The sequence below is a fragment of the Crocodylus siamensis genome, chromosome 10 (genome assembly GCF_052110815.1).
Source record: "Crocodylus siamensis isolate JL-2025a chromosome 10, ASM5211081v1, whole genome shotgun sequence".
Lineage (NCBI taxonomy): Eukaryota > Metazoa > Chordata > Crocodylia > Crocodylidae > Crocodylus > Crocodylus siamensis.
Window position 1 is genome coordinate 664875 of NC_143404.1, and position 20193 is coordinate 685067.

Here is a 20193-nt window from a genome sequence, read left to right on the forward strand (position 1 = left end):
AGACTCCGTGCCTGCTCCCTGGAGCCATACCTATGGAAAAATCTTTTTTCCTTTATCCTACCTCTCCCACATAAAAAGACTAAAAAATAGTGTGTTGTTTACCTTGTAGGTCATGCAGGCAGGGAAGCCTCTGGCTGGGTAGAGCTGGCTCAGTGCTCTTGCTCTGGCCCTTGCCAGCTATCAGAGGCTGGCAGGTGGAAGCGACCAAGGACACGTGGGCAGGAGGCATTGGGGTGGTGCTGGTCTGCCTTGGAGGTGGGTTCTGGTGGCCCACGGTGTTGGGCTGGTCCCGAAGAGGACAGCAGGCTGGAGAGCCAAGGGTGCAGTAATGCTGTTGCAGTTTACGGACATGGAGGGCTTGCACTGCAAGTGCTCAAGGTAACTGAGGCACAGGGTCCCCTTGGGAGCGGGGCTCTGCCTTCTTGGGCATTGGGGTGAGAGATCCCAAGGGGGCTGGGCATGGTTGGGCAGCATCTGCCAGCCTGAGCCTCCAAGGAGCTGTGTGGTAGTGCAGGGCCTGGGCCAAGCTCAGGGCTGTGGGGCAGTGTCCCAGGAAGAAGCCTACAGCTGCAGGGTGGCAGGGCAGTGCTGGGTCCTGGCTGCAGCCTGGGGTGGGGCCAGCAGGGGGTGCTGCAGCAGCAGCTGCTGGAGCCTGGGGCTTTTGGGGATAGACTGCATCTGCCCTAGCATCCTAAAGCCCTTGCCTGACAGCGTGAGCCAAGGAAGGGGAGATGGGGCAGGTGTGAGCTGTGACTGTCCCACCCCTGTGGCTGTGGTGGAAAGAGGAGGTTGCTGCTCCTTCCCGTGGTTCTGCACCGGACAGCCATTGGCCTGGGTGGGGGTGGCTGTGCCAATACCCTCCAGGTTCAGGCCCAGCAAGAGTCTTGGCTGGCAGGTCTTCCCCTGTGCTCAGGGTCAGATGGATGCTGTATTGGGGCTGATGGGGGTTCATCTTTCTGCAGAGCCAGAGCCCTTGGCACCCTACGTTCCTGGGCCCAGGGGTGGCTGCATGTGGGTTTGTTCCCCAGCTGTTTAAGAGTAGGGCAGGCAGGCCCTTCTCTGGGCTGGACATGACCCCCTGCGTGTCCTTTGGAGTATGGCTAGATCTGCTGCCTGGACCAGGTCCTGCTCCTTTGCTTGGCTGCAGCAGTGATCCCTGCCCCACCATTGGGTGCTCTGGGTCTGTGTCCCAGGCTGGAACAGCATTCACTGCGCTGGTTCCCATATGATCTTCCTCCATCACAGGTGAGTACTGGCCTGGCCGAGGGGAGTGTGCCGCTGGGGGGGAGGCAGGGATAACTGCCCACACCCAAACCATGCTGGCTGGGAAAGGTGCCCCAGCCTGGACTTGGTAGTGGGGGGGGGTGCAGAGCCATGCCCTGTCTCCAGTCCAGCTGGGGTGAGAGGGGCTAGGTGGCCTCCTTGCAGCAGAGATGCTACAGAGTGGTCTTCAGCCCAGGTGGTTTTGCTTACCTGGCAAGGGAGATCGCCTCCTCTCAGCCTGGTGATGGGGCAGCAGGAAGTAGCTCCTGCCGCAGCTCCAGGCTCTGGCCAAGCAGGGAGCAGCCCAAAAGGCCACGGCTTGGGCTCAGGCTTCTCCAGTCTGACTCTCATCAGCATTAACCCTGTGCCTTGGGTGTTAGCACCAGGTCTGGGTCTTTACAGGTCTGGGACCTCACTAGGTCCCCAGCGAGGGCTCGGGGCAGTGTTTAACAATGGGAACGACTGACAAGGGCACCAGAGTAAATGAAACATTAATGCAGAGCCTCACTGGAACCACCTTGTGGCTGGGTCTTGACCTCCTTGCTCAGGTGGGGAATCACTTCTCCACCCTTCCTCCCAGCAGACTGTACTGCTGGCACTGGCAGGAAGTTGCTCTCAGATGACCTTGGTGCTCACGCTGGGTGCAGGTACGTAGGACCTAGGCTGCTGTAGGTCAGAACCAGCACCTAGGAGACTCCTAGGTGCCCATGCAGATACTGAAGGACTGGAGCTCTGCACTCCAAGTGACCCACCCCCAGCAAAAGCCAGGTGCTCAAGGGCAGAGCTCCACCTGGAGCAGAGTCACCTCACAGCTGGACTGCTGCCAAGACACAGGTGATGGCAACCAGGGTCACAGCCTTCTCCCTGGGTGGAGATCCAGGTGCAGCAGAGGATCCAGGAGCTACCCCAGACTGACTCTGAGCAACAAGGCTGAACCCTATCTGCGAGAGGCATTCCTGGTCCCAGCAGGTCACATAGTCTGCCTGTCCCCAGCCTCGGTCTGTCTGGATTCCTCTGCAACTGGTTCCCCCACAGCCCAACTGCAGCTGGGGAAGGACCAAACTGGTGGGGCTGGAGTCAGGAGTAGCAGGAGAGCTAGGGCCATCATGGGCTGCTGGTAGTGAACTCCACAGCTCTGCACCCTCTTGCCCAGCAGCCCCAGGTACACAGCAAATGGGAGAGACAAAGGGATGGAGGCCAGCAGACTCAAAAGGGACAATGAGCACTTGCCCCTCACCACCCTCTGGGGTCTCTCCCTCCTGAGAATGCAGAGCCTATTCAGAGCAGATAGGTTTGGCCCTCCCACTGGCAGCAATACCACTGCCCAGATGCGGCACAAAGGAGGGGCCCTTGCATCCCCCAGTTGAGAGGCCAGTGTTGGGTTCAGAAGGCACAGCTGCAGGAGAACCAGGTCACATGCACCTGCTCAGCCACCCGTACCTGGTCATGGTCCTGCTGCACACCCCACAGCCCTTCCTCCCCCAGCAGCAGGTGGTTTGGGGCCAGTGGCCGAGGCACCTGGAAAAGGCATCCAGACCCAGAGCCCATGCTGGAGAAACAGGTTAGCCTCCAAGTGAGTGCTGGCAGCTGCTGCAGAGCCCTGGCCCCTTGCCAGCAGGCCTGGCCTGTGTGGAGACAGGGACATGTGAAGCATGAGCACAGGCACGCTAGAGGCAGAGTTTATTACACTATGCAGGCTAAGAGCCCTGAGCCGGCACCCAGGGGGCAGGAACTTCAACCAGCTCTTATCAAAAATTAATACTATTGTCAACCCCGGGCTCCTTTGGTCATTACAAAGCGAGAGAGATTAAAAGAAAGGTGTCTATACACAGGGGAAGCGGAAGAGAGTCTGTCCATCTGGCCCCACCCCCAGCACGGGCAGGAGCCCCTGCCTGCCACACGGGCCGCCCATAGCAGCCAAGTCCCAAATCCTACCCGGGTGGCAGGGGCGGGGGGCCAAGGGTTTCTGATCAAAGCGAGATTTACCGGGAGCTGTTGGTTTTGCCCCCCCCTGGAGAGGGCAGCATCGTCTCCCTCCCTCTGCCCATGGTGTCAGGAGTGACGGTGCGGGAGCTTGCAGGCGCTGCCCGGCACCAGAACAGGCTCGCAGCATGGCTGGCGCCGGCGACGTAGCCTCTGATCCCTCATCTGTACGCAGCAGTCATTAAAAAAAATATCATGTTGTAATCATCGTCTGGGGTCCTCAGGCCGTGCGGCGGGGCCGCATCAATCGTCCGTGAGGTCCTGCACAAAGAGCACCTCTGTGTGGCTGAGCCCGGCCTCCTGCAGCGTGGGTGGGTTGGGCCACTCCTCTGTGGGGAGGCAGGGCAGCACACGGCGTGGGAAATTGGCCTCAATCTGGAACTTCTCTGGGCTCTCCTTCAGGGAGAACAGGAAATCATGGATCACCTAGGGAGTGGAAAGCACAGAAGTTGGTTCTGCTCACAGACTCAGGCTTGTCGCAGGCCACCAAGCATTTGTGTACAGCCAGGGACACAGGCCCTGGGACAAGGACGTTCTCCCAGGGCTGGATTCAAAAGGACCTGGAGATCCCACCCACAAATCCAGGCCTCTGCACTGCTCACACACTGAGGATGCGTGACCCTGTGTGGCAGCCCTCCACCAGGCTGCGACCCAGTCTTACTCCAGCCCAGGTGTAACCCCTCAGCCGCCAGAGGGCCCAGTAAGGGCAGACTGATGCTGGCACCTGCTAGGCCACCCACCCAACTACTTCCAGATCGAGGGTGGAAGACTGCAGGCTGCATTAGCAGGTGGGAACGGCAGGGGGCAAAGCGCTGCCTCAGCCTCACCGTTAGCGACTGTGTGAAGTGGAATCGCCTCTCTACTCGGGAGTCGTTGGGCAGTTTGAAGATGATCTTGACACTCTCTGGGTCATCAGGGTGTGGCTCCGGGGGAAGGCATTCCGACCTCCGCTCCTTCTCTTCCTTCAGTGTCTGCAAAGCACGGTGGGAGAGGGGAGTGACAGGCTCACGGAGCTGGCCTGGGTACCAGCATGGGAGACGGCACATGCCAGCTGGCCGCCCCCCAGAGCCTCAAGAGAAGGCAGGTGGGCCCAATGACCCAAGGAACTCAAAGCACAGCAGGAAAAGTGCTGTGGGCTCAGCATGGGGCACTGACCAGGATGGGGAAATGCCCAAGTGGAACGTGAGCAAAACAAGGGGAGCCACAGCCCAGCAGAGCCCCTCCCTCACCTGCCGCCGTCTCTCCTCAGCCAATTTCTGCTGCTGCACCTCCTCTTCCTTCTTTTTCTTCCTCTCCCGCTCCTCCTTTTTCTTGCGTTCCTTCTCCTGATCTGCGCGCAGGGAAGCCAGGTACGCTTCATCCTGCTGCTGCCTCAGGACCTGCGTCTGGTTCCTCTCCTCCCTGCAAACATCAGGCAGTAGTGTCAGAGCCAGCAGCCTCCCAGATCCCAGCAGGGCAGAGAAGCCTCAGTGAAGCAGCCCCAGGCAGAAGCATTAGAGAGTGTGCGCGTGGAAGGCTCCAAAGGTTCTTTTGGGGGCAAAATGCTGCCTGTTCCCAAGGAGATTAGGCCTGGGGAGCACTGAGCAGCATTTCCTTGCGATGGTTAGGGAACTCTAACTGCAGATCACAGCAAGTTGGCACCGAGTACCCCCAAAGCCCTCCTGAGCCCTGCCAGCCTCATACCTCTCCAGGCGCTCAGACACCAGGTACGTCTGGTTGGCATCCATGATGAATGTCAACTGGTTAACGAGGTCATCCGGCTGGATGAGGCCTTCCAGCCGTCCCACCACAGTCATTCTGCGATCTTTCAGCATGATCACAGCCAGGAAGGGGTATGTGTTCTCTCGCAGAGCCTGGGACACTGGGAGACAAGTGCAGAAATTGCTGCCAGCATGGGTGATCCAGAAAGGTCAAGGGGCACAGTAAACATTGCCTCTGAGGGTCTGGGCTGGGCAGCTTTCTGGGCTACCATTCCCCTGTGCAGGGCAGAGCCTCTATGGCTGTTGATGCCACAGAGATAAGACTGCAGGCATCTAGCTGTGCCATGCTGCAGAGCCTGCCTGTGGCCTACAAAAGGGACACTCCCATTACAGGGCGTGGAGGGAGAAGGAGGACAACAGAGAAGTGAGGGGGACCAGCACAGGTCGCCCCTGCCTTGGGCACCTGCTTCCCTGCTCACCTCGGTACCCCTCCGGCTTGTTTGTGGAGCAGGACCAGAACAGCATCCTGGTGTTGATGAGGGTGATCACCTCAGATGCGCACAGGGTGTTGCTGGGGGCAAGAAGGAAGGCAGCATGACTCACTGGCCCTGTGTGACCGATGGGCTGGCCGGCGCCCTGCGCTCTCACCTACCGGCAGAACTCGTCCGTGTCCTGGTGGTCGTCACCGTGCAGGTACACCAGGAGGAAGCGCAGCTCCCGCTTGGCATCATTCAGCGCCTGGGGGAGGGCAGAGGGAGGTGGCTGTTACTAGGGCAATTAGGATGATTGTGGGATGGGAGCCTCCTGGACTAGGGTAGCAGAATTAAGTTAAGAGCCTGCTGCATCTGACTGGTGCTCCCCAGGCCCTGCGCTCTTCTCTCTGCTCCTTGCTACCATTTATAAAATCAGCACAAGTGGAGCCATGAAAAACAGCTGGCTTCAGAGCCATGCCAGCAGCCAAAAACAGTCAGAGCAGCTTGTCCTTCCCATTCTTAAAGGCCTGTCCTGTCACCATAGCAAATGCACTGTGGGGCAGACTCTTTTTGACCATGCTCAAAGCATAGGTCTTGGCGATGCTGTTGCCTGAACATTTATAGTGGGTTTCTAAACAGAAGGTGACTTTTGCTGTTCCATGTTAGGGCCTGAGGCCAGGCAGCACCAGCAATATGCCACCCATACCCTCACTGTGCTACACGGCACTGACCTGGCTGTATGTTCCCTGGTAGAAGACGGGGTGTATCCTCCCATACTTCTCCTCAAACATATGAATAAAGGAAATTATGTCACCCACTGGGTCTGTGACCCGACTGCGAGGATCAGGGCGTATAAAACGCAAAGCAAACCTAGGAGAGAAGCAAAGGAATTCAGTTCTTAGACTTTCTGAAAGACCCACGTGGTTTATGCTTACAGCCAGCAAGATCTCCAAAGATTGGTGGGTCTCAACTTCCGGGCAGCTTTGCTGGCACAGATGCAAGTGTGTAGGAGGATGTTCACTGTGGCACATTTGTTTTAGAAATGTATGCAAGCCCTTCCCCAAAGGCAAGAGGAAGCTACCAGAGGAGACAGGAGACAGAATTCAGCAAGCAGGATGGTGGGACACTCATGACAGTTGCCATCTTGCCTGCACCCTGCCCCAACCTCCTGCTGGCTATCCCATGGGGTAGGCTGAAAGAAGAAGGACCTTTTGAGACAGCAAGGACAGAGAAGTGACAGGGCTCCAGGAGAGGGCAGAAACAGGCACCTGAAGAGTCTGTACAAATGTCTCCTGCATATAAAACGCTCACATATGTGACTTCTCTTGCTGGTTGGTTTTTCACTCTGTCTTGTTATGGTCTCCTTAGAGACCATAACACCAAGCCAGGGACTGTTGTTCTGTGTGCTGATATGCTACCTAGCACCATGCAGCCTCAGTGATGAGGGGTGGGTGCTGTGGGCACTAACTCAGTACCTACCCATTAGTGGCCTGGTGATGGTGTGCAACACTCAGGAACTGTAGCAACCTGATTTGGAGCTAGCATTACATGTTTGTTTCATTTGCAGATTAAGAAGGCGTTCCTGTCTTTGCTGGTATACAACACTCAGTCATTACTGAATGCTGCGTTCTGACTCAATACATAAAGACTACACAGTGCTACAGAGAAATCGGAATGAGCGAGTATCTCATTAATATAAAATCTGATACCTTACCACGCTGAACAAGAATTTCCAGACTATAACAAGAACAGTCACCAGAGTTAGTCTGTCTTGTTGCAACTAATACATAAACTTGAACAAAAAAGAAAAAAAGAAAAGAACTTACCTAAATATATCAAGTAACGTGTAATATGTAAGTCGGAATGGAAGCATTATCAAGTAGTAACCCCATCCTAGCAAGCCCTGCAATTACAAAGAGAGTTATGTGTTTACCTTGTCCCTTGGAAGATGTATGCCAGGTAAAATGTGCCTCTACCCAGTGTCAGCTATGCTGTAGTGTCCATGCAAGTGTGCTGTCAGTGCTCTGAACAAAGAGCCAGGAGCTGGCAACTTGCAACCTGGGACAGGTAAGTTAGGCCAACTTTAAGTGTTTGCTGACAGACACTTAACTTGGAGAGTCCAACCTGATGTTTTCTGCCACTCAAACAAGACCTTTCCAAACAAAAAGAGGCAGAGGTGGAAAGATCAACTTTCCCTACCTGTGAAAGGGGAATCATAGCCTTTACTGATCTTGTAGGGATTCTATGAGAATCCCCATTTGTAACGCAACAAGTAGTAATCAAACTGGCATTTTACTAGTATACTTATGGCAGACTGTTACTTAAAATCACCAAACAGCAAGAAAGCAGGGAACAATCTTTCATTCCAAATGAACTGGGAAGGCCAAGCAAGAGTTTTGCTATGACCTAGCCAAGACCTGTATAGGCTTGACATGGTTTGCCTATATTGCAAAACATACTGGTAAGGAAAGCGCCTGAAGCAATCAGGGATGTTGAAAGAACAGCTCTGCCCAGAGCAGCATTTTCATGAGAAAATAAACAAGACAGCAGTAAGCAAAGGAAACAGAGTTCCCTTCCTGTTGCTGTACTTTTCCTTATCCACAGGGATCACTTATGTGTGCAAAGACAAAACCCAGTCATTAAATTACTTGCCCTGGGTTGTGGCCTTGAAACAACGTAGCTGTAGATTCTGTGGTCAGCTGTATTGACCTGCAGTGGTCGGGATGGAGGTGGATTAAAGACACTTGGGACACCTTCTTGCTCATTCAGCCGGTCCTGTACAGCTGCCTGTGGTGGAAGGAACAGCAAAGGGACCCATCAGAAGTGGCAACACACATGCAGGTTAGCAAAATGCACTCTGAACGTCCCCATTCTGAACATCTCAGCAATGGACAGCTGCAACTTAATACATAAGTGATGTCACTGCTGCTTCCAGCCTACAATCCATGGTGCTGGACCTTTGAAGAGCTGTGCTAAATAAGTGATACGTTTACAGTGTAAAGAAAGACAACTTTATCCAGGTGCCCAGAGTAGTGTGGTCCACAACAATCCAGGCACAGGGCTGGCAGTTGTACATGGATGGTTTCACGGTACAGCCATATGCCAAGAAGCTTTGAAAAGAGAGAACAGTGGAGACATGTATATGTTGACCGAAAGCCTCTCCGAGGTGGGAGGGTACTGTATTGATGAAGACATTAGGGTGCTTGTATTGCATGGAAGAGGAAGGGAGAAATAGGAGCAGAGTTCCAGAAAGCCTTAAAAAAGAAAAATGGACTTCACTTTGACTGGCGGTAATCAAATAATAGTATATGTAGTTAGGCTGAATGCTCCGTTCTTGCCCAGCATGAGTCCTGGCCTTAGTGATGCACGAATAGCCATTAGGTATCCATTTTTCAATTCTTGCTTTGGGACCAAAAGAGGACAGAACTGCCTTCAGAGATGAAGGGCTATCATCTTTGCACAATGGGCAACTCAACATGACCGGAAATTGTGAATAGGCAATTAGGACACCAGCCAAAGTTCTTAATGATAACCAAAGAAACTTATTCGTATGGAGCTGAATACAAATAGTATTATATAAATGCAACTTTTTTAATATAGCCACCTTGATCACTGCTCAGGCAAATACAAGAGAAGAAATTCTGCTTTGGGAGCCTTCAAACAGAGGTGTCTAGGCAGCTGGAAAGAAAATCAGCCATGAGTATAATTCTAGCTGGTACCTCTATATTCCAGTTGTGTTGCTCCAGAGTATGACGACATTGGTCCATAGACTCTATGCCAGTCAAGTCCTGCAGAAGGAGAGAAAAAAAAATGTGAATGCAAAGGAAGTGCAGCATTTACACACGGGTTGTGACTGAAAAAATGAAGAAGTGACAAGCAGAACTTTTCTTCTTCCTAAACCAAAATCTCCACTCTGTTCAGACACAAACACTTGCAAGCTATTACACATAAAAGTCAGTCAATGGCTGTAAATACCACGAGAGCAAAGTGAGCACCTAACCCCAAGGGGACTTTATATTCTCTGAACATTAAGTGATCCGTGGGCCTCAGCAAGGTATTTTAGTGATTACCAGCATCTAGTTTTGTTGACAAACTGCTTGTGAGCCTTCTCTTCCATTCTCCTCAAATGTCTGCCAGCACAGCTCCTCCTTTCCAGGCAGTGAGTGAAGGCCCTTCCTCCATTCACAACTCACTGCAACTGGAAGTGGAGAGAGAGTAAGAGATGAGTGGTATTAGTGGTGCTGTATTGTTCTTCAGTTTTATGGTAGATGTTATAGTGAAAAAGCAAGGCCACCGTAGGCAGAGGTAGTGCCTTAAGCATAGTACAAAGTAATCTGAGGCCAAGTATCTGCGCAATACCACTCGCAGGCCTCAGAACCAGGGTTTTGCTGCACTAATTCAACAGTGATTTGGAACACAGCAAGTCACTGGTAATTGAGGCTTCTGCACAAGACAGCAACAGTACTGGATGTTCTGATATGCTGAATCTGCATAACTTCTGAATGGAGACAAAAAGCCTTGCTGAAGCCACCGGTGTTTCTGGCAACCACTACAAATTCTTCTAAAATACCTCGTGCTTTTAAACTGAACCCGCTGCTCCAGCATCTAACTGCATTACTGTAAAGCATTCAACTCCAGGCTAGCAGCCCTGTCACTCAGGAAGAGTTGCATTTGTTATGAGTAACAATAGCACTAGTACATCAGTAATAGTACTTGTAACATGGAGATAAAGGGAGGCAGGCTAGCTTCTGCTTCACTTGGTCTCCTGCCATTTGGTAAGCAGGGATCAAAACTATTTCCAAAAGCACTAGTTTCCCCTGGATGTGGGCAGGTGAGGCTGATCTACCTCTCCACCTATACGGCATGTTTAAGCTAGGGCACCCTGGGTTCAGTTTACCTCCCTCTTGTATAAGTCACCTCAATCAGATGATCCCTTGCAAGGCAAAAGTTTGGGACTCAATATTTCAGCTTCTGAAGACACATTTCTTTCCTATCACAGAGGCCAGAAAAGTTCACCAGACCCCTGGTGGCCTCATAATTTAGCTTCCTAGGCAAGGGTGGACAGGGCAGATTCCAGGGAATTACACTGGTGAAGAGCCCATGTTCCCCACTCCTCCTCTCAGGTACTGGGATCCCATTAGGGTTCACCTGATCCAAGCTCTACCTCCTGTGAATTCTGGCTACTTGGTGCTGCAGTTCTGATGCTAAACTGGACCTTGCTTGGTGTGGAGGAAGCTGCCCAAGCAGAAGGGGTCTCTTAGCCAAACAGAACAAGCACTGTGCCTCCAGCCGGAGTCCTGGCTGCGAACTCAGGGCAAAAAGCTCTCTCAAACTCCCTTCCTATTTGGCACCTGAAAACAGTTTTGAGCCCTAAAGAAACTGGCCAAGGCCAGGGCACTTCTGCTCCCTGCTGTATTAGGGGCCCCTGGTATTCTGTGAGAGGCACATGCCCGGACTGGGATGGAGAAAGCAGGAATGCAACATCCACTTTCGGTCAGCCTCTGGTGACACCGTCCACACTAGCCTGCTCTTGATATTCCTGCTTGGGTTTCCTTCAGATCTCCCCTGTTACTGGGCTCATTTCCCAAGATCATTAGGAGCGTGACATTTGGCTGTTCAGCTGAGAACCTACTGGGAGGCTGGAGCTATAATTTCTACATGGAAGAGGATGGCCCATGTACCAGGTGCTTGATTTTCTCCTCTCATTTCAGCATTTTGGATTTTACCTACACCTACTTGCTTCACCAGGAGAGTAAAAGCTGGAGATTTAGTCCTGGGACCAGGTCAGGACTCTGCTCTGCTCTACCTCTTGATCAGTTTGTTTTGTTTGCTTCCCCCTTTCAGCCCCATGACATTGCCTTCTCTCCCTCTCTCCATCTTCTCTCCTATCTACTGGACCAGAGACTCTTCTGCTTCACTCTCACTACCCCTGCCCACTATTTGTGGAGATCAGACCTTTCCCCAGAGAGAGAGAGAAAGGTACAGAAATTCAACTCTTCTGCCACTTAGATTGTGGTCAATTCAAAAGGAAACGTTTCAGTCATAATGCACACCGGTTTATTCAGATGTACATTTACAGCAAGGCCCTGGGCTGTGGCATTTCATGTAAATCTGGTATTTCCAGCTAGTTTTCATTCTTGCTCATACATCTTCAAGTCAAACTAGGTCTGCTTCACTGCTGAAATATGGTCTCTTCTTTGCAGCATCTTTCATGACCACAAGGTATGTTTTAAGATCCCTTTTTCAAGATTTGCTGTCACTGGATTATACAATGTTTTCTTCTCCAGGCCCCCAAGGGGCAACCTCGACTGTCAACTTGTACAGGTACACAACAAGCAGTTGTAAGGAAAGCGCGTATTCTGGATGCCCTTCCCAAACAATGACCCCAGGCAGGCACTAACATGCACACTGACCCTGGGCCAGCAAGCCATTCATGCAGCTGGGCTTTAGGAGGGACAAGCTAAGCCTTCCTACAGCATGTGTTCCAAAGCTCCTGATCACCACTTCTTTTAAATGCCCCAGAAATGCTGCCAGCGTTTGCACGTTTACAAGATGCAGAAACACATTCACACCTTTGTCTCTACAGATCAGAGTCATGGCTAGGCACTGTTAACAAGGCTGCATGATGGAACATTCTCTTCAATTCTGAATTATGCAAATGCAGTTACAGTTTCAGGCTGGAAACCAATTATACACCGCTACCGTTTTCTAACATTATCACACTCAGCAAGCACTGAATCCTTGGGAAAGCTGTAGAGGCTTACAAAGCTGGTTAAGCAAGGTTTTGGCAAGCAGCTATTCACCACATGGTTTCCTGGCCATCCCTCTGGCAGGACAGTTGTGTTTCTGGGTAAAGCTGGGGCCTTGTTCAAAGTGGCAGCTTCCAACAGTGTAGATCAGCCTACAGCACTGTTGCCTACGTCACCTAGGATGACTGCATGGCACAGGGCAGTGCCAGGCTGGGCATCTTAACATAGCACTGAGGCCTACCCTGACAGCTGCCCCAGACAGATTAGAAAGCATACTGCCAAAGACACCCTAGTACTATCTGCATCAGTGCTCCCACCATTGCTGCACCTGGCAAACCTGCCTGCTGGGAACAGTCCTCCAAACCTTGCCGCATGGGTGTGGCCTCCTACGCTGACCATATCAGCTATCCCCTTATGAAGCAGCACTCACTGCCATATTCAGGTGCTCATGAAATCAGCTCAGCAATGTTAAAAATATCTTCCCCTAGAGTTAGGAGCTGTGTGACTACAGTTCAGTTGTCAGTCAAGAGCCATTTTTAAACAAATTTCACTGGCAAAGTATTAATACCATTTCTCTGAAGCTCTGGGGACCCTCTCTAGTTCATTCTAGCAGAGAGGCCACGTAAGAAGCCTGAAGCAAGCCAGCCACTTTACTTTGGACTTCACTCCTATGGTCCAGGGCTTTTTTCTGTGAACTGTACAACGGTCCACACCTGAAAGGCTTTCCTGAAAGCTCTACTAGCCACACGCAAGAAAAGATAAGCACATTTTTAAACATCCTTGGTTTTAAGCACTCAGTGATGTTCCTCTGTAAAGAGGAAATCACTATTTCTTTTGTGCCTACTTACCTACCTCAGATACCGTTACAGCTTCCATCACCGGAATATCTATGTGGAGTGTGTCTCGCGTTAAAGTCAGAGGACGGGCCCTTTTAGACCAGTTGTTTTACTTCTTACTCCATCTTTAGATAAATAAAGATAAGAAACTAATCCCAGAAAACCAGTATTGTCAGAGGGGCTCAAAAAAATCACCTCCATGTGGAATGGGAGCTCCAAAACTGACATAATGGATAAAAGGGGCTTTCAAACACCAGAAGACCAAGAACAGTGAAACCCTATGCAACAAAACATAAGGACCTGAGAAGTTAAACATCTCTGTCTAAACATCACTTGGACTTTGGTACATTGAGATTGTTGTTACACTGCAAAGCAGGTTCCTCCAGTTTGTACCTTTCAGCCTTAGGATGTCAATTAAAATACTGACACTTCACTCTGAAGCAGCAGATAGAGGATGCTGATATTTGCTCAAGAGGGCAAGCATGAAAAGTATAAGTTTTGTACATTGGTCTGTTTGGAAACTTCTCCTTCCCTGGACAGGCTTGTGTGGAAACACTATATAAAAGATGCAAGTCCATGCAGCCTACAACTGGCACTGCTATTAATTCCCAGCCCACTGCCAAATTCCAGAGAATTATGTTTCCAAGGGTAAAGAACATCTGACTTTTAGCACCACAAAAGTCTTTGCCAAATCTTTTTCGGTGAGAGCTTCTTTGCATATCATAAATGTGTATACCAAAGATTCTGAGGTTTGAAGCAACACCCAGCACATTAGAGGGGTTTGCTACTGAGTTTCCCTATTTCCCAGCCCCTTAAGTGAAAGATGTCTTCACCTAGCACTCCATTATTTGACTTTCAGTAATCACAATTTCAAGCAAATTAATCCTTCCCTCTTGTTCCCTTAAGAAGAGACTATATTCCTTTGTGCAAACTTCTCGTTTTGCTGAAAATGAAGCCATCCCATGCCTTTGGAAGAAAGCCAGGGGTCAGTAGCATTACACTGCTACAAAGAAGTTTAAATAAGCTGCAAGAGTCAAGCCAGAAATGCCATCATGGACACTGTACAGTGAGATCCTACAACACCTGCTTCACGTTCCTTCTAGCTCCCATCACATGGAGCTGCGTGTCTCTGCACTACTCAAGCCAGTTCACATGTAGCTTCTCCCTACAGCTGTCCCAAGACACAACCTTGTCAGAAAACAAAACTTTACTTTCTCCTCCCAGTCAACGCTGATGCAAAACACTAATTTCTCCCCTTGCCCTCCTCCTCCATGCTTATCATCCCAATTCCATCTCTTTTTATTGTGCTCAGATACTTCTCATTCCTCAATCTCCCTCCCTTACTCTCTCGCATTCCTTCTGTTGTGCTGTGCTGCAACTAGAATGCTGTTTAGGGCCTCAAATGCCAAATTCAACTCCTGCTGTACTATTCCCATCAAGCAATTCTTCCCCTCACCAGCTCCAACACCCTTCACTCCTCTTCACTATTGTCCTGTACCTTGTCCTGTTTACATTGTAAGTAGGGAATGCATGTGTGCATGAAGTACCTTGTAGCTCTACAGCCCTACACAGAACTACTCACTGTCCTTTAGGTCTTCCCAGTGCTCTGCAAGCAATGTTCACAAACACTGAAGCTGGCTGCTGTGAGGCTTGTGTGACTTCTCCTTTGAGAAGTTCCTGCAGCATTGTGTAAGCTGTCTGGGAAGAATTCATGGCTCTTTATAAATATCACAAAGTATGCAATACTAAAGCTGGGATTGAGAAGAGCAGGATTCATTGCCCAGAAAGAGCTCAGCATTTTGTCCCTACCTCCTTTGAGTCCTCCTCCCCCCCTCATTAATAACCTTAGCCCACGAGTCTCTGCTCTGCTCCATTTTTTGCACTCCAAGGCAGCAGAAGTGAAGGCATGATCCTGATAGTTCCACTGTTGCTATTTTCACTGCCCTGTAGGCAGCAGTGAAAGTGGTAAGAGCAGCTGGTGCTATCTGTCCTGATTCAGCAAGATAACAACAACAGTAACCTTTAACACTGGCTTCATATTTTGAAGGCAGTATTTACAAACAGGATGGAATTCACATGAATAGAGTAAAGCTTTGTTTCTGTGCAAACCAACAGCTGAATCACTTACACATGAAACATTTACACTTCCTTTTTAACAGCAAGTGCTAATACTGTTTGTGACTTGGAAGTAGTTTACACTGCACGGGGGCTTCATTTAACACTAAAGGACACCTGACTAGACCTCTTCTATGTACACCATGATCCAGAGGACTGAGAGTTGCCTACCACATCTGTGGACAAAAACAACTGAAGTTGCTTGAAGTGAATGATTCTTTCCTCGAAAAGAACTACGAATTCAAATGTTTATGAGCATGGCAACTCCAAGGAGGATTATTCTGCGCTGGTCTGGTCCTGCAGGGAGCAAACCAGGAAAGCCAAGGCTGCAAGTGAACTCCAACTAGCTTCAAGCATCAAGGACAACAAAAAGTCCTTTTTCAGATATGTGGGGAGCCGGAGGAAAAGCAAGGGCAATGTTGGACCCCTGCTAAACCAGATGGGTCAACTGGCAACTGACACCCAGGAAAAAGCCAACCTATTAAATAGGTACTTTGCACCAGTCTTTCATCAGTCCCGTGGGACGCCCATGCCTGCTATGGGACAGGGAGATCCGGGTGATGGGGATCCCCTACCCTCCATCAATGCTGACCTCGTGATGGAACACCTTGAGAACCTGGATACCTTCAAATCAGCCAGCCCTGACAATCTGCACCCCAGGGTACTCAAGGGTACGTCATAGCTCAGCCCCTGGCACAGATCTTTGAAAACTCCTGGCGCTCTGGTGTAGTGCCCGAAGACTGGAAGAAGGCCATTGTGGTGCCGATCTTCAAGAAAGGGAGAAGAGTGGCTAACTACAGGCCCATTAGCCTGACTTCTATCCTGGGGAAGATCTTAGAAAAGTTTATTAAGGAGGCCATCCTTGATGGACTGGCCCAGGCTAGCATCCTAAGGGATAGCCAGCACGGGTTTGTTGCGGGTAGGTCTTGTTTGACCAATCTCATTTCCTTCTATGACCAGGTGACCTATCACCTGGACAAGGGAGAAGAGATTGATGTCATATATCTTGACTTCAAAAAAGCTTTTATCTGGTATCCCATGATCACCTCTTGGCCAAACTGCCCAGTTGTGGCCTTGGCTCCACCACGATCCGCTGGCTGGGAAATTGGCTCCGTGGTCGGACCCAGAGGGTTGTAATTGATGGCAGTCACTCATCGTGGTGCCCTGTGACCAGTGGGGTCCCTCAAGGCTCTGTCCTTGGACCCATACTGTTCAACATCTTCATTAATGATGTGGACACTGGAGTCAGGAGTGGACTGGCCAAGTTTGCCGATGACACCAAACTTTGGGGCAAAGCATCCACGCCAGAAGATAGGCGGGTGATCCAGGCTGACCTGGACAAGCTCAGCGAATGGGCAGACGAGAACCTCATGGTGTTTAACACCGAAAAATGCAAGGTTCGCCACCTTGGGAGGAAAAACCTGCAGCACCCTTATAGGCTCAGCAGTGCTATGCTGGCTAGCACTACAGAAGAAAGAGACTTGGGGGTCATCATTGACCACAAGATGAACATGAGCCTGCAATGCGATGCTGCAGCTAGTAAAGCGACCAAAACGTTGGCTTGCATCCATAGATGCTTCTTGAGCAAATCCCGGGACGTCATTCTCCCCTTGTACTCGGCCTTGGTGAGGCCGCAGCTGGAGTACTGCGTCCAGTTTTGGGCTCCACAATTCAAAAAGGATGTGGAGAAGCTTGAGAGAGTCCAGAGGAAAGCCACGCGCATGATCAGAGGTCAGGAAAACAGATCTTACAATGACAGGCTGAGAGACATGGGACTCTTTAGCCTGGAAAAGCGTAGGCTCAGGGGTGATCTGATGGCCACCTATAAGTTTATCGGGGTGACCACCAGGATCTGGGGGAATGTTTGTTCACCAGAGCGCCCCAGGGGATGACTAGGTCGAACGGTCATAAACTCCTGCAAGACCGTTTCAGGCTGGACATAAGGAAGAATTTCTTTACTGTCCGAGCCCCCAAGGTCTGGAACCAGGGAGGTGGTTCAAGCACCTACAGTGAACACCTTCAAGAGTAAATTGGATGCTTATCTTGCTGGGATCCTATGACCCCAGCTGACTTCCTGCCCTTTGGGCAGGGGGTTGGACACGATGATCTCCCGAGGTCCCTTCCAGCCCTGATGTCTATGAAATCTATGAAATCCAAGACAGCACTGCCAAGACAATGGGCGGTACACAAATACAGTTAACCCAAACCACCTGATGCTATAGGAATTCTGAAAACAACCAGAGTTGAGATATTTTAGCTCATTACCGAGCAGCAAGACTTTAATTACCTCTTGTTCAGTTTACTCACCATCTGTCACAGTCCTCATGATAGTCTTTCAGCCTTAATGGCAGGTTCATAATTTCTAATTAAAAACTGCCTTAAGAACTGCTCAGAGAAAGAAATCCCTGTGGTCTTTGAGAGCTGCACAAGCTGGGCCCAATACCTTTTAAGAGAAATTCAGTGTTCTCTCTGGAGAGAACACCATCTCTCTCTACTTATTTCCACAGTGCACATTACTGGGCAAACAGCCTCCACTGTACTCAAGCTGACAGTGAGGATGAGGAGGATGATTTCTTGTGGGTTAAGTCCAGAACTGTGTGCAAGAGTTGAGGTTTATTCTCCACCCTGATACATGCATGTTTTATGATGACTATTGCCTTTTTGTGTTGCAGCAGAAGGCAGAAATTGCTAGCATGGACCAGAACTCCACTTTGGTCACTATGGGATGATCAGAAGTAAAAGAAACCCCCCTGCCACACAGACCTTACAATCAGAATAATCACATTTCTTGTGTGACCTTAGGTAAGTCCCTCTCTTCTTTCTTGGGTTTCTCCTAAATAAAATGCACATAATTGTATTTACTTAGCCTGCAAGGGGATTTTGAAATTTAATGAAGATGCATAAAGCATCAAGTTCATCAGCAGTTAGTGATACAGAAAAGCAAATAATAAGTAGCAGTGGTTAAGCTTCAAACACCTACTGACCACTATGTGTTGGGACAGAGTAACTGAGAAACAGGAAAGCGTACAGTAGAAGGAAAGACCATCTCTGAGGTCTAGAAGCATTAGCTCCATTGCTTTAAATGTTTCTGGCTCTGCAAAACAGTATGCATACAGAATGGCCATAAATACTGAATGGCGTTTGAGGTCTGTGTCAGAGTGGGAAATAGACCCTGGTCTGTCAAAGCCCCATCCCACACTTTAGCTTTACTGCTGCAATGTGGGTCTGAACAACAGATCCAACCCAGCGCTGCCTCGACGGTCACTCTGCTGCCAAGCAGCTGCAGATGGGCTGAACCCGTCTGGAGACTTAAGAGGACAAGACTGAAAACATCTGTAGTCTGATCATGACTGGAATATCACCTTGATACATCACCTGAGATCTTTACTCATGACTGGAGGCCTAAGTACCATGATTCATAGTCGTTACATGCTGTCACACTGGGCACAACGAAGATTAATAGACAGTTCAACTGCAAGTTATCTGCTTGAATTACTGAGTGAAATGTTAGGTCTTTTGATCCACTCAAAGCCCTTAATTTAGATCAGTGGTTCTCAACCTTCACCCCTCACTCGCACTGAGGCACCCATCCTTAGATTTGAGGCCCTCCATGGAAGTTGCCAGCTCTTGCTTTTCATTCATCTTCTGAACACAGACAAACACTAGAGCCAATCTCCTGTTGCAAAAAATACAACAGGGCAGAAATATATTTCTGGTCTCTTGATTCCTTTGCAACAGAAGATTGGCTCCAATATTAATACACGTATTCTTAACACTCTGGGTTCCCATTTGAAATCTCTGGTCTTACTATACGCATCATATGGCAAATTTTACCCTATGGTCAGACAGGCATGGACTATGGGGGTTTTAGCTTCCTCAGTAGCATTGGGGGGGGGTCCAGCCTTCTTCCTGGGATAGCTTGAGCACATACTCACAGCATCATCTCACGAGGTCTCTTCCAGCCCTAAACTTCTGTGAACCTGTAAACATTTCACAGGAACAAGATGGTGGCTACTATGGGTCCCTTGTTGTACCTGTGGCAGGTTTGGGTGGGCTGCCTGTGTTGCACCCAGGTTAGATTACCTGCAGTCCCGTGTCCACCTGCAGGCCCCCCACTACAGAAAGGATGTGGACACGTTGGAGACAGTCCAGCAAAGGGCAGTGAAAATGATTTGGGGGCTGGGGGACGGACTGGTGAGGAGAGGCTGAGGGAACCAGAAGAGAAGACCGAGGGGGACTGAATAGCAGCCTTCACCTCCCTGCAGGGCGGCTGCAAAGAGGATGGCGCTGGACTGTTCTCAGTGGGAGCAGATGATGGACAAGAAGCAATGGGCTCAAGCTACAGCAAGGGAAGTTGAGGTTGGATATTAGGAAAAACTCTCTCGCTAGAATGGTGGTGAAGCACTGGAACAGGCTCCCCAGAGAGGTGGTGTAGTCTCCTTCCTTGGAGATGGTTAAGACCAGGGTAAACAAAGCCTTATCTGGGATGATGTAGCTAGGGCTGGACCTGCTTGGAACAGGGGTTGGACTACACGCGACTCCCGAGCTCCCCTCCCCCCTCCTGGTCCGTAACTGGATTGCGCAGAACGGCCTGACGCTGCCTTGGGCCCAGCCGCGAGTCGCTGCGAGCCGCGCTCCGAGCGGGACCAACCCCACGCAGCAGCCTAGGGCAGAGGCCGCGCTGCGGGTCGGGGCCGGGAACTTGCGCGCACGGGAAGGCTGCAGCCCAGGGCCGCGTTGCCCCGGTAACCGGCGGCCAACCTCGGCACTGCAGGCCCTGTGGAGCGGGACCCCCTCCTCCTCCTCCTCCTCCCCTCCCCCGCCCGGGCCCCGAGAGCGGCGCGGCCGCGGCACCTGGAACTGCAGGAGTTTCTCGGTCTGCTCCGCCGTCAGCTCCCGCTCCGCCGGCGCCGCCATTTTGCTGCCGCCTCTTGACCCGCCGCTCCGTCACTCTTGGGAAGTGACGCTAAACTTCCGGTCCTCTTTGACCCCCGCCAGCGGACGGGTCGCGCGACGGCGTTCTCCCTCTCCTCTCGGCGTCGCCGCTCGGGGCTTTCCGGAACGCTCCACGTGA

General features: G+C 50.7%; 1 protein-coding gene across 2 annotated transcripts; it reads right to left on the bottom strand.

Annotated features, from left to right (window-relative positions):
• Window positions 1-2907: 2907 nt before the first annotated feature.
• Window positions 2908-20188, bottom strand: FAF2 (Fas associated factor family member 2). 2 transcript variants are annotated; one of them, XM_090064710.1, is made up of 11 exons: window positions 19974-20188; window positions 9139-9207; window positions 8072-8206; window positions 7246-7322; window positions 6151-6289; window positions 5599-5684; window positions 5426-5517; window positions 4930-5107; window positions 4476-4647; window positions 4074-4217; window positions 2908-3672 (listed from the first exon to the last, which is right to left on the bottom strand). In XM_090064710.1, the coding sequence occupies exons 1-11, from the start codon at window positions 20034-20036 to the stop codon at window positions 3490-3492; spliced, it is 1338 nt and encodes a 445-aa protein (XP_089920836.1). In that variant the 5' UTR covers window positions 20037-20188; the 3' UTR covers window positions 2908-3489. The 2 variants fall into 2 exon arrangements, with proteins under 2 accessions (XP_089920836.1, XP_089920837.1); XM_090064711.1 differs by lacking the exon at window positions 19974-20188 and adding an exon at window positions 13021-13102.
• Between the last annotated feature and the right edge of the window lie 5 nt (window positions 20189-20193).